Source organism: Nanorana parkeri, unplaced genomic scaffold (assembly GCF_000935625.1).
Source record: "Nanorana parkeri isolate BGI_ZX_2015 unplaced genomic scaffold, ASM93562v1 scaffold2007, whole genome shotgun sequence".
NCBI lineage: Eukaryota > Metazoa > Chordata > Amphibia > Anura > Dicroglossidae > Nanorana > Nanorana parkeri.
In genome coordinates this window covers 104698-116831 of record NW_017308275.1, presented here as the reverse complement: position 1 = coordinate 116831, position 12134 = coordinate 104698, and the positions used below count along the sequence as shown (strand labels likewise).

The 12134-nt window shown below is 52.5% G+C and overlaps 2 protein-coding genes across 3 annotated transcripts in view; one reads left to right on the top strand and one right to left on the bottom strand.

The window, feature by feature from the left end:
* The window catches only part of LOC108800387 (protein brambleberry-like), a 22725-nt gene extending 16141 nt beyond the window's left edge, over positions 1 to 6584 (bottom strand). Inside the window, exons 1-4 of the mRNA XM_018572367.1 lie at positions 6578 to 6584; positions 3058 to 3308; positions 2117 to 2245; positions 117 to 302 (exon numbers count right to left, since the gene is read on the bottom strand). Of these exons, the coding sequence (XP_018427869.1) occupies positions 117 to 302; positions 2117 to 2245; positions 3058 to 3300 (558 nt within the window). The 5' untranslated portion in view covers positions 3301 to 3308; positions 6578 to 6584. The remainder of the gene's footprint in view (positions 1 to 116; positions 303 to 2116; positions 2246 to 3057; positions 3309 to 6577) is intronic.
* Positions 6585 to 6860: 276 nt separating this feature from the next.
* PYCRL (pyrroline-5-carboxylate reductase-like) overlaps positions 6861 to 12134 on the top strand; it is a 9865-nt gene continuing 4591 nt past the window's right edge. For both annotated transcript variants that reach the window (XM_018572366.1, XM_018572365.1), the window contains exons 1-3: positions 6861 to 6986; positions 8500 to 8564; positions 9349 to 9528. In XM_018572366.1, the coding sequence (XP_018427868.1) occupies positions 6896 to 6986; positions 8500 to 8564; positions 9349 to 9528 (336 nt within the window). In that variant the 5' untranslated portion in view covers positions 6861 to 6895. The remainder of the gene's footprint in view (positions 6987 to 8499; positions 8565 to 9348; positions 9529 to 12134) is intronic.

The window sequence follows — 12134 nt, the reverse complement described above, 5'->3', positions numbered from 1 at the left end:
GGTTTGCCCCGCCCCCCCCCCCCCCCCATAATACAGAAAGCAGACCTTCCATTGGAGGCTCCAAGAGATAAACTGAATGGTGTACATAGACTCCCAACATTGAACTATGATGTTACCTTCAGGATTTTCATGGCCTCAAGCTGGCTCATAGCCGTGTGCACCAGCGTGTTCACGGTGACCTCTGTACGGCGACGGAAGTGCAACTGGCGGGTGGCATAGCAGACAGAGCGTGCCCGATTGCTGACGATATGGTAGGCGTTCCAGGTATCGGCATCCATGGAGGACGTACATTCGGCTAATGTCTGGCCAATAGGAAAGCTGAATCAGGCAAAGCCACCAATGGAATACACAGAGATATTTACAATGAATCTGTTAATCTTGTAGGCGATCGTGAAATTCTGTTTGAACCCCCTAAACCAAAATGGCAACCAATCTTTTCTATGACGAGACATCAAGTGATTTTATTGGAACTGTGAAAAGACAGCTCCCAAGAGTAGTGAAAGTCAATAACTAAGGAACCTTGGCCACACCCAACACCTAGAATTGACAAGCACATGTGGTCCCAACCCCTCCCACATTGTGAATGTGCGTACAAGCCACAACACCAACCCAAGACTAAGCCCCTGAAACCATTACACCCAGGACGACTGAATGCCGGCCCACATTACTCTCCCACCCACAAACAGAACACTCCCACTTCAAATGGCCCGCTTGTGTATCTACTCCTCCCACTAGGCATACCACCCCAGAGTATCTGCACAAGATCCATTGACCAAAGACCCTGTGCAGTGAGAATTTGTAACACTTCTACAGTTCAAGAGGCACAACTTGCCTATAATATAAAAGGAGAGAAGCGCTTCCTCTTTCCAGGCAGAGGTATTGGAGGATTCTTGCATTAAATTTAGCTTTACACCATAATGGGTTGTGCACCTCCTCTCCCTCTGCGCTCCTTGCCCCAATGCTTCTCTTCCTCTTGCTTGACTATCTGGTCCCTTTCACGGTTCCCCTGCTGTCATGCTATGTTTTTTCCTCCCCTCCAATGTCACTTTCTACCCCTGCTCTTCTTCCCCCACCGCAATTCTCCAATCCCTCCACTCCATCTTATAGGTAGAGGAGGGATTGGGCCCCATAGCACACCCTCTTTCACCATCTGCTCAATTGCCCTACAAGCCAGAGGCCTATCCAGAAGGATGGAAACCAAGGCTTCTATGACGTGTGTGATGGAACGAGACATGTGAATAACTTCTGTTCTATGAAGGGTTTACTGTGCTCTGCACCGATTGGTTGGACTTGGGTATACTTCCATAACTTGGATGGTTCTACTGTTTTTTTGGGGGGTTCCAAGTCCTACTGCACAGAAGCCATGGTTTCCATACACTGCAGTGTTGGCCAAAAGCCAGCATGCAGCTATTATAGGCTATCTGGTGGGGCCGAGTGCCTCCCGATTTGAATGGGTCTACCTGGTCTGGTCATGGGCTAGGAAGGCACAGAGCCCCCCAGTGTCTAGTGCCGCCTGGAGTGGTGCCCTGGGAGTACCCGAGAAGCACACTGGGTTTGGGACTTCTGTGTGAAATGGCACAATGGCCACACCGCCAACTTTTTAATTTTTTTGCACAGCTACTTGGGGGGTAATTTTTAATACTGGTCCACAAGGTCTAGCCATTGTCTAGCACATTGGCACCTATTTATTTTCTTCACTTGTTTTGTGCACCGTCACATTTTATAGGTGTGCTTTTTTTTGTTCAAGGATGGGCGGTGTGGCTCCTTAGGCCTAACCTGAGGTCTAGGGGGAGGATGTACTGAGTGGTCAGCTTACCATGCAGAATGGGTCCACCTGGTCTTGGCAAGGTGAACACAAGTGCCTTGCCCCTGTCGGAAGCCTTGTGCCCTGGGAGGTCATGGAAGGGTCCCACTTTGAGAGATGGACCGTCTGACACCCCCTCATGTACTTTGTACCATACGGTGGTTCTGGATGTCCATCTGGTTGGACTGTAAAGGAACGAGCCATTGAAAGCGACTGACTAATGTAACCTCAAAGTTCTTTTCATGTACCTGGCCAGGACAAGTCCATAGAAGAACCTGAACCTCACATCCCACTGAGGGAGGTCACACTCACCATGTCCTCCGTACAGGGGTAAGTCTTGCGGTCTTCTACCTCCGCCTGACAGTTGAAGAGCGCCACACCGAGCTTCGCGATCTCTTCCTCTGACATCTCCGTGCAGGAAGCTCTCAGCTGACCGACAACCTGCCAATTCACATGAACACATTCTCAGCAACATCTACAGACACAGCAATTCTTATAACCATATAGCACATGGAGACAGCCCCATAGGCAGGGAGAGGGATGATCAATTGTGATGGCCCAGTACCAACCAACTTCTAAAAGAGTCCAAGCTGAACTCCGGCAGATACAAGACACAAATTAAAGCAGCTCTGTAACCACTACATCCTTAATTGTATTATTTAAACACAAGCAGTGTAAGTACCCAGATATGACCCAATATCAGCCTCCTATAGTCCCTATACAGCAGGGCTGGAGTATGAGAGAAAGAAGCAGCACAAGGAGACATCAGTTCACATGCTGACAGGAGTAGAAAGAGTGATGGAGACATGATCTCATCACTGCTTTGCTTCTCCTATCACAGGTTGGGGGCTGGTCTGGGATGACCTGGGCCCAGAGGAAGTGGGCTGACCGATGCTGGCCACCAGACTGAGGACATCTAGTGGCAGAAAAGTCATGCGAGGGGAATCTCAGGATTGAAAATGAATATTTCGGCAAAACCTGTTTTTCTGATTTTAACTTTTAACCTGTTTGCTAGCACAATGCCAGATTGTGATGCCACCCGCCCCCTCCAATCAGAGGACGCCTCGAACCCACTGAAGAAAGATACAAGGCGTTCTCTGAATGGTGGTGAGCCCTACAGAAGCTCATGGGGACGAGGAATCCTTTCCAAACGTCAGTCTGGTCAATGCTATACAAATCTACCAATTATAACAATATGGCTGCCAGTATTAGGGGCCTGGGGGGAGGGGAGGGTCCGGAATGTGGAACCCCACCTTGTAGTGACAGCTGTCCAGCGGGGACATCTCCAGCTGCTTTGCTTCAGCCAGAAACTTGTCATCGGTGGTGATCATCTCGAAGGGAGCGTTGGGCAGGCTGTGCGGGTCCGGAGCCGGCTCCTTCTGTGCGCCGGAGGATCGCCCGGGGGTCTTGCGGGAGAACCAGCCGAAGAATGCCCCGGAGCGTTCAGGGAGGGTGAGGAGGGCGAGAAGAAGCAGGAGATGACCAGGGGGGTGCATGGTTAGACCTACAGGAAAGGAGCAGAGGAGGTCAGACCATTCCACGTTCCTATTGTGAGGATAGAACCACCATAACCGGCACCGGGCTACCAAACTACAACTGTCCATCCAAATGTTCTCTGCACCAGACAGGCATAGGGCCATTGCTCTAGAGCAGGGTTGATTTTGGTGGGAGGGGCCAGCGGGCTCCAGTAAACTTCAAAGCCACCCTGACCCATGTGTTATATGAAAAAACACCCATTAATAATTTAATGTAAAAAAAAAAACATTTTGGAACCCAATGACATCATCATCGGGTCCTCCTGTTGGCCATCGCTGAGTAGCTGGGTTGATTTTTGGTGGGAGGGGCCTGCAGGCTTCTGTAAACATCAAAGCACCCAGACCCATGTGTTATATGAAAGAGCACACCCCCGGGATCCCTTTGGCTGTGCATCCCTGCTGGCCGCCGGGTGCTGCAGACTTTAACTGTGCAATCTGCTGATCATTCTAATAGAGTGCAATCAAGCAAATGATCAGCTCGCACAGCTAAGTCTCCACCATAGCCAGCAGGGGTGCACAGCCAGGTCTCCACCATAGCCAGCCGGGGTGCACAGCCAGGTCTCCCCCATAGCCAGCAGGGGTTCACAGCCAGGTCGCCACCATAGCCAGCAGGGGCGCACAGCCAGGTCTCCACCATAGCCAGCCGGGGTGCACAGCCAGGTCTCCCCCATAGCCAGCAGGGGTTCACAGCCAGGTCGCCACCATAGCCAGCAGGGGCGCACAGCCAGGTCTCCACCATAGCCAGCCGGGGTGCACAGCCAGGTCTCCCCCATAGCCAGCAGGGGTTCACAGCCAGGTCGCCACCATAGCCAGCAGGGGCGCACAGCCAGGTCTCCACCATAGCCAGCCGGGGTGCACAGCCAGGTCTCCCCCATAGCCAGCAGGGGTTCACAGCCAGGTCGCCACCATAGCCAGCAGGGGCGCACAGCCAGGTCTCCACCATAGCCAGCCGGGGTGCACAGCCAGGTCTCCCCCATAGCCAGCAGGGGTTCACAGCCAGGTCGCCACCATAGCCAGCAGGGGCGCACAGCCAGGTCTCCACCATAGCCAGCCGGGGTGCACAGCCAGGTCTCCCCCATAGCCAGCAGGGGTTCACAGCCAGGTCGCCACCATAGCCAGCAGGGGCGCACAGCCAGGTCTCCACCATAGCCAGCCGGGGTGCACAGCCAGGTCTCCCCCATAGCCAGCAGGGGTTCACAGCCAGGTCGCCACCATAGCCAGCAGGGGCGCACAGCCAGGTCTCCACCATAGCCAGCCGGGGTGCACAGCCAGGTCTCCCCCATAGCCAGCAGGGGTTCACAGCCAGGTCGCCACCATAGCCAGCAGGGGCGCACAGCCAGGTCTCCACCATAGCCAGCCGGGGTGCACAGCCAGGTCTCCCCCATAGCCAGCAGGGGTTCACAGCCAGGTCGCCACCATAGCCAGCAGGGGCGCACAGCCAGGTCTCCACCATAGCCAGCAGGGGTGCACAGCCAGGTCTCCACTATAGCCAGCAGGGGTGCACAGCTAAAGGGATCCTGGGGATGAGTTCTTTCATGTAAACCTCAAGGCACCCCGACTCACGTTATATAAAAGAACACATCCCCAGGATCCATTTAGCTGTGCATGCCTCCTGGTTATGGTGTGCTGCCGACTGTAGCTGTCCAATCTGCTGATCGGTTGCTTGATTGCACTCTATTAGAATGATCACCAGATTGCACAGCTCATGTCTGCAGCACCCATAAGCCAACAGGGATACACAGCTAAAGGGATCCTGGGGATGCGTTTCATGTAGACTTCAAGGCACCCCGACACGTTATATAAAAGAACGCATCCCCAGGATCCCTTTAGCTGTGCATCCCTCCTGGTTAGGGTGTGCGGCCGACTGTAGCTGTCCAATCTGCTGATCGGTTGCTTGATTGCACTCTATTAGAATGATCACCAGATTGCACAGCTCATGTCTGCAGCACCCATAAGCCAACAGGGATACACAGCTAAAGGGATCCTGGGGATGCGTTTCATGTAGACTTCAAGGCACCCCGACACGTTATATAAAAGAACGCATCCCCAGGATCCCTTTAGCTGTGCATCCCTCCTGGTTAGGGTGTGCGGCCGACTGTAGCTGTCCAATCTGCTGATCGGTTGCTTGATTACACTCTATTAGAATGAAAAAGATCAGCAGATTGCACAGCTAAAGTCTCCCACACCCATAGGCTAGCAGGGTTGCACTTCTAAAGGGATCTTGGGGATATGTTCTCATAGAGGTCAGGGTGCTTTGAGGTTTACAGGAGCCTGCAGGCCCCTCCCACCAACCATGCAATGAATCAGCAGGCAGCATAAAGACCCAGTGATGATGTCACTGGGTCCCAAAAGTTATTTTTTTTAATGAAAATATTATATATATAACGAGTTGGGGATTTTTCAGGCACCTGCTGGCCCCTCCCACCAAAAATCAACCTCGCTACGGAGCAATGGCCAGCAGAAAGCCCCAGTGATGATGTCACTGGGTCCCATAAGAGGTCTAAAAGGCCAATAGACAGCGGCCAATTGCAGGACTGACTTTATAAACAATAGATCGTGTTTTGCAAAAGAGGAAACATAACAATATGTTGCGCCCCCAAAAAAGGAAGCGGTGGGGATGGCGCTCAGCCATGGCTCCTCCCCCAGCTCCAAAGGCAACCAGTGACAAATTAACAGAGACCGTGCCAATTCAGAACACACATTGCCTCATGTACTGTGACCTTAGCATGAGGTCACCTGACACCCAGCCATTAGACCTCCCACACTGTCTCCCAGCTCCCAAGTACATCTCACAACAGGAACCTTTAAGGGTCTACATTCATTTTTAAGCAGCAGCAGCAGCTTTCCTAGCAAATGTGCAGGAGGTGGCCCGTGTGATCAGGCAGCAATTCAGATTTTTGGGTGACCCCCCTCAAGGTATCATAGGCAGATACAAGTAATCAAAGCATGATGGGGCCAGTAGCACATTACATGGGCCAACACCAAGCATCTTATCATGGCATCACCCCAGTCCTGATCCTCATCTCCATACATCGCCTCTATGTTCAGCAAGAAAACCCCACTACTACCTTACCACTGCAGGAGTCTCACTTCTCCTGCTGCACTCTCTATGCTAACTTTAAAAAAAAATAGAAATGCAAAAATCCAGCAGGGAGTCCCAAATTGACGGGAAAAAAAAATCTACAAGTTACAAGATCAATTGTAGGTGGACCGGGACTGCTGCATAAAGGTGATATACCGCCAACAGCAGCAATGCCGCAGTACTGTGTGATAGACTCGGCTTTTCCTCCGCCTATGCCGCACGTCCCGCCCTCTCCGCTACCATATAAGGTCGTAGCGGTGACGTCATCCCCACTGGAACCAGGAGGCGCTGTCACTGTGACCCCGCCCCAAGCCTTCTGCTCCACATGGTTCTGGCCCCGCCCCCCCAGCCGGCTTTTCTAAAACGTGTATCTCTAAGCGCCGCCCCTGTCTTTTGCTCCACGTGGTTCTGGCCCCGCCTCCTCCAGCACGTGACTATCGGCCTTTACTCTCTGCTTCCGAGTTCCCGGTGGAGATGGCGGAGGCGACGGGAGAGGAGATCGCTGTGGGCTGTATCGGGGCCGGGAAGATGGCGAGGGGAGTTCTGGGAGGCCTACTGATCACCGGTACATGGCCGCACTCCGGGCTGGCGGGGTGCACTCCCCGGACGCGAACACTAGATGGCAGTGCAGCTTAGTAGACACGGGCCCGATTTACCAAAGAGTACCTGTCTCCACTTCAACCTCCCTGTCATTTCTAGGAGACCAGGTGATCCTTGTCTAGTGGAGATGAGCCCTCAGGAAGACCCTGATGCTGGGTTCTCTACCTGTGAGTCGGGACCCCTTCGGGGGTTGAAGGACAATTTGCCAGGGGTCGCCGGGAGTCTCCCGCTATTGGATAGCTATTAGATTATCATCATTTATTATTAATAATAAAAGCTGACACCCTCGGCTTGTGTTATATGGTTTGCCATTTTAGCTGTTACAGTAGTGGTTCTCAACCTGCGGGGTCGCTGTGATTTCTGCTGTGCTAGGTGAGAGTTCTCCTCAGCCCTCTCCTAGCGCAGCAGTGTCAGTTCTCCCGCCACGCCGCCAGATGTCGCTGCAGCAGCCGCGTCAACCCTAAATTTTGCCGTTGGGGGTCACCACAACTTGGCAAGTGTTACCAAGGGGTCCCGGCCCTAGAAAGGTTGAGAACCACTGGTCTAGTGGATAAGAGCCCTCAGGATGTCCCTCATTCTGGGTCTAGTAAATAGGAGCCTTCAAGATACCCCTCACAAAGGGTCAGGTGGAAAGGATCCTTTGGGATGACCCTCAGGGTCTGGTGGGGAAACCATAGGATGACTCTTAACATTGGGTTTGATGGGGAGTAGTCTTCAGGCTGACCTTCATGTTGGGTCTGGTGGGGAGGAGCCCCCGGGATGACCCTGATGCTGGGTCTAGTGGATAAGAGCCCTCAGGATGTCCCTCATTCTGGGTCTAGTAAATAGGAGCCTTCAAGATACCCCTCACAAAGGGTCAGGTGGGGAGGATCCTTTGGGATGACCCTCAGGGCCTGGTGGGGAAACCATAGGATGACTCTTTACATTGGGTTTGATGGGGAGTAGTCTTCAGGCTGACCTTCATGTTGGGTCTGGTGGGGAGGAGCTCTCGGGATGACCCTCATGCTTGGTCTAGTAGGGAGGAGTGCTCAGGATGACCCTAATGCTGAGTCTGATAGGAAGGAGCCCTCAAGATGACCCCCACCGCTGGCTCTAGTAGAAAGTAGTCTTCCGGATGATCCTCACACAGGGTCTGGTGGGGAGGAGACCTCCAGATGACCCTAACGCTAGGTCTGGAGGAGTCCTCAGGACAACCCTTATGCAGGGTCTGGTGGGGAGTAGTCCTTAGGCTGACCCTCGTGGTGGGTAGGAGCCCTCGTTACGACCTCTCACTCCCCCCCATGTGTTATACTTACCAGATCTACACTGAGCATTCTGTCCTAAAGCACTTGGTGCCTGAACATGGCTGGCTGGGTATGCTGAGAGTTGTAGTCCCCCCCACCCTTTACCTAAAAAAAAAATCTGGAATCAATCTGCCCCCAACTGCCAACCATTGTTCACGTCCCCGCCATAACTCGCCCTCTCTGCTTCCTTTCTAGGTAAGGTTCCAGCAAAGAACCTCACAGTGAGCGCCCCGACCGACACCAACCTGCAGTATTTCCGGGTGAGTTGGAAAGTATGAAGTATGTTCCGGGCAGGAAATTTTTCTCCGATACACTTCTGTTCTCCCTGGTTCACGTTACACAGAGTTCTCCTGCGGGTCAGGTAAACGTTCATCCTCAACGGACAGGAGATGATGAAGGCCGAAGCCTAGAGGTACCATGTATACCCTGTATACCACCCTGGGGGAGTGCTGAAACCCGGGGTGCTCTGATAGGAGCACCTCCAACTGCCCCTGTGGAGGAAATCTTGGTCCCGCCCCTTTCTACCTCTCATGCCATATGATTGGTTAGGGGGGCAGACAAGCATATTGATGGGCCAATAGTGAACTGTAGAAGGGGACTGTCACAATCTGAGTCCTATAATCCAGACCCTTCCCTCCAGAGTACTTTTTTTTTTACACCACCAGATGTCCTCAGTCCCCCAGCTTGAATGACAGCTGGACTCATTCAGCCCACTTCGTATGAGCCCAGGCTGTCATGGACCCGCCTCCTGGGGGAGGGTCACTCAGCACCCCTGGGCTCACAGTGGAACACCAGCATTTAGGACCCATCTGCTCAAGAGGACCTTTTAACAGATTAAAATCCTCCCCTGACCGCGCCTTAGCTGTGCGCCCGTCTCCTCTCCAGTGGTAAACGTGTCTCCATTGGCTTCCCAGAGACCCTGGGGTCACAAATACACATTGGGGTCGGGAATGGGGGGGGGTTGTATGTGCTGTATGCGTCTAGTACATGTAGCTGGAGACCCCGCTATCCATATCAACTTACCTGACTCTCCTTCATTCTCAGGATCGCGGCTGCAGCGCCACCCATTCCAACGCCGCCGTGGTGTCCAAGTGTCGCGTGATCTTCCTGGCCACCAAACCGCACATTATTCCCGCCGTCCTGCAGGAGGTCTCGTCTGCGTTCACGCCAGACCATGTGATCATTTCCATGGCTGCCGGGGTGTCGCTCCAAACCCTGGAGAAGGTGAGATGTGCCACAGGCATGACTCCCAGAGGCAGAAGCATGATGGGATTTGTAGTTAAAGTACAACTGCCACCCCCGCTTCAGGGGAAAACGATATTGAGGAAACTATGGAGGATGCTGACCTCGAAAATGCTACTTGCCTGGCTGTCCTGATGACCGCTCTGGCTTTGATCCCTAACCCGGAACAGGTGCATAGATGATGACTGCTGACCCTGCTGTCCATATCTCTTATTGATCCCGGGTCAGCATATCTGCAAACAAGCCTACGATCGTTATTAAAGCCAAACTCCAGACAAACTCCATGCATACGCCTAAAATACATACAAGGGTGCTGTTTTACCTGCCATAGCATTTGTCCATCCAGTCTTGGGATTTACCCAGCTCTGCCACAGCACACGATCCACTTGAGCTGCGGTGGCGACCTGATCTTTCTCTACCGCAGTTCAGTAACACGTACAGCCTGTGACGGGACAGTGAAAGGAAAAGCAGCAGCTCATCCCTGACTCTGCTCTCTCCTACATGTCCCTTGCACCGCAGCGCGGTTGATTGGCTCCATGTGCTGCCCCTCCCACTCCCAGCCTGAGTTTTGCTGTAAAGGGGCTGCGAGAGGTCGCGTTCTGATCCGTACGCTGCTTGCATTGCACAATTGCATGTTTAAAGTAATATTAAACTCTCCCACTTTTTTGTCGATAACGAATCCAGATCCGATCAATACACATCGCCCAGCAAAGGATTTCTTTCTATTTCTGCCCCAAACACTTAGTCATCGTGTTTCCGAACAGCTCCAACTCTCTCAGCTCAGCGTCCCTGAACTTCCTGTCAAGTACAAAATCACAAGGGGCCGAGCAGTCTCCAGCAACTGTTCATCTACTAGACTGGAGGAGGGAGGCGAGGGGAGTGTCTTACCTTGCTGTGTTGGCGGAGACGCACACAGCTTACTAACACACACAAGGGCGGCTCCATAGGATCCTGCACGGGAGAGGAGTCGCTGTAAACCAGTCTATTGGGGCCAGTGCTCAGGGGACCAGCCCATTTGGGGAGGAGGGGGGGTTAGCCCCACTGCAAGAGTTAAAAAATATGCCTGGAGTTTTTTTTTTTTAAATGTAAACACCATATACATACCTTTCTTGCCGGTTTGGTGATGTCACCGCAGCTTCCTCTTCTCCTTCCCCGGGGCAGTCGATTCTTCCAGGACTGAGCGGCGCTCATAATGTCGTGCGAGTGTCTCCCCGTGAGAGGGCTCAGCCTGCATGGTGACCACCCCCCAGGGAGGGCATGTAAGTGACCGGCTGGGTCTCACAGGAAACGGGCAGAATTGATGCCAGTATTGTTCTGCCCGTAGAGAACCGCTGCTGCCGGTCCGTTGTGGAAGTCCGGGAATGTGGAGAGGGGAAGTGAAGATTGGCAATATTTTGGGGAATAATAAAGTTTAGGGGATGAAAAAAAATCATGGAATTCCACTTCAAACCAACGTCAAAGTCTCTGTTGTGATATTTGAGGATGAATGACTTCACAGTAGTTGTAGCTAGAGAGGTTAGTGATGGCTTATCGGAAAGCTGTATTGCTGCTTGTTAATGTCTGTAACCGCCTCCCAGCCGGCCGTTGTAAAAAGCCGGCCGGGAGCTTTAGTCTCTGTTGTGATATTTGAGGATGAATGACTTCACAGTAGTTGTAGCTAGAGAGGTTAGTGATGGCTTATCGGAAAGCTGTATTGCTGCTTGTTAATGTCTGTAACCGCCTCCCAGCCGGCCGTTGTAAAAAGCCGGCCGGGAGCTTCCTGTCAGAATGCGGAAGTGGTGTATATTACATCACTTCCGCATTCTCGTGTCACTCTCCAGCTTCAGACGCTGGAGAGAAGCTGATGAAGCAGACCTGTGCTTCATCAGCTTCTTCAGGGGGGTCCTAGGTGACATTAGGGGTCTTGGAGACCCCTGATGTCTCCATAAAGAGGACCTGCAAAACAAATGACAAACGCACTCAACAATTTGTCACCAGTTATACAGTGAGGTGCACACGAAATGGGCTTAAAACAGTAGACAGTAGAAAGGCATCATGGCACACTCACCAGCCAGCATGTAAAACAACTTGTCTCACCACTAAGGACAATGACAGAGGTTTTAGATACACGTCTTCTGCAGAAAATGTGAAAGCCGCACTGCCGCGCCAAGGCACCTCTTATAGTGCGGTCCTAACTCTAAACTATGAGAGTCTCCATCTTGGAGCACATGGGGGCAGAACATAAAATTGGGTGCAGGTTTGTCAGGAGGACGCCCCGCCTCCTTAAAGGCACAGAGACGCACAAGGGATCCCTCACATCCCAATGGCAGCTGAGAACCCCCATGCGTCGCTGCACCAAATCGGTCAAGCAAAACAAATGACAAACGCACTCAACAATTTGTCACCAGTTGTACAGTGAGGTGCACACGAAATGGGCTTAAAACAGTAGACAGTAGAAAGGCATCATGGCACACTCACAAGTCAGCATGTAAAAAAATTTGTCTCAGCTGCCATTGGGATGTGCGGGATCCCTTGTGTGTTCCTGTGCCTTTAAGGAGGTGGGGCGTCCTCCTGACAAGCCTGCACCCAATTTGATATCTTCTGCCCCA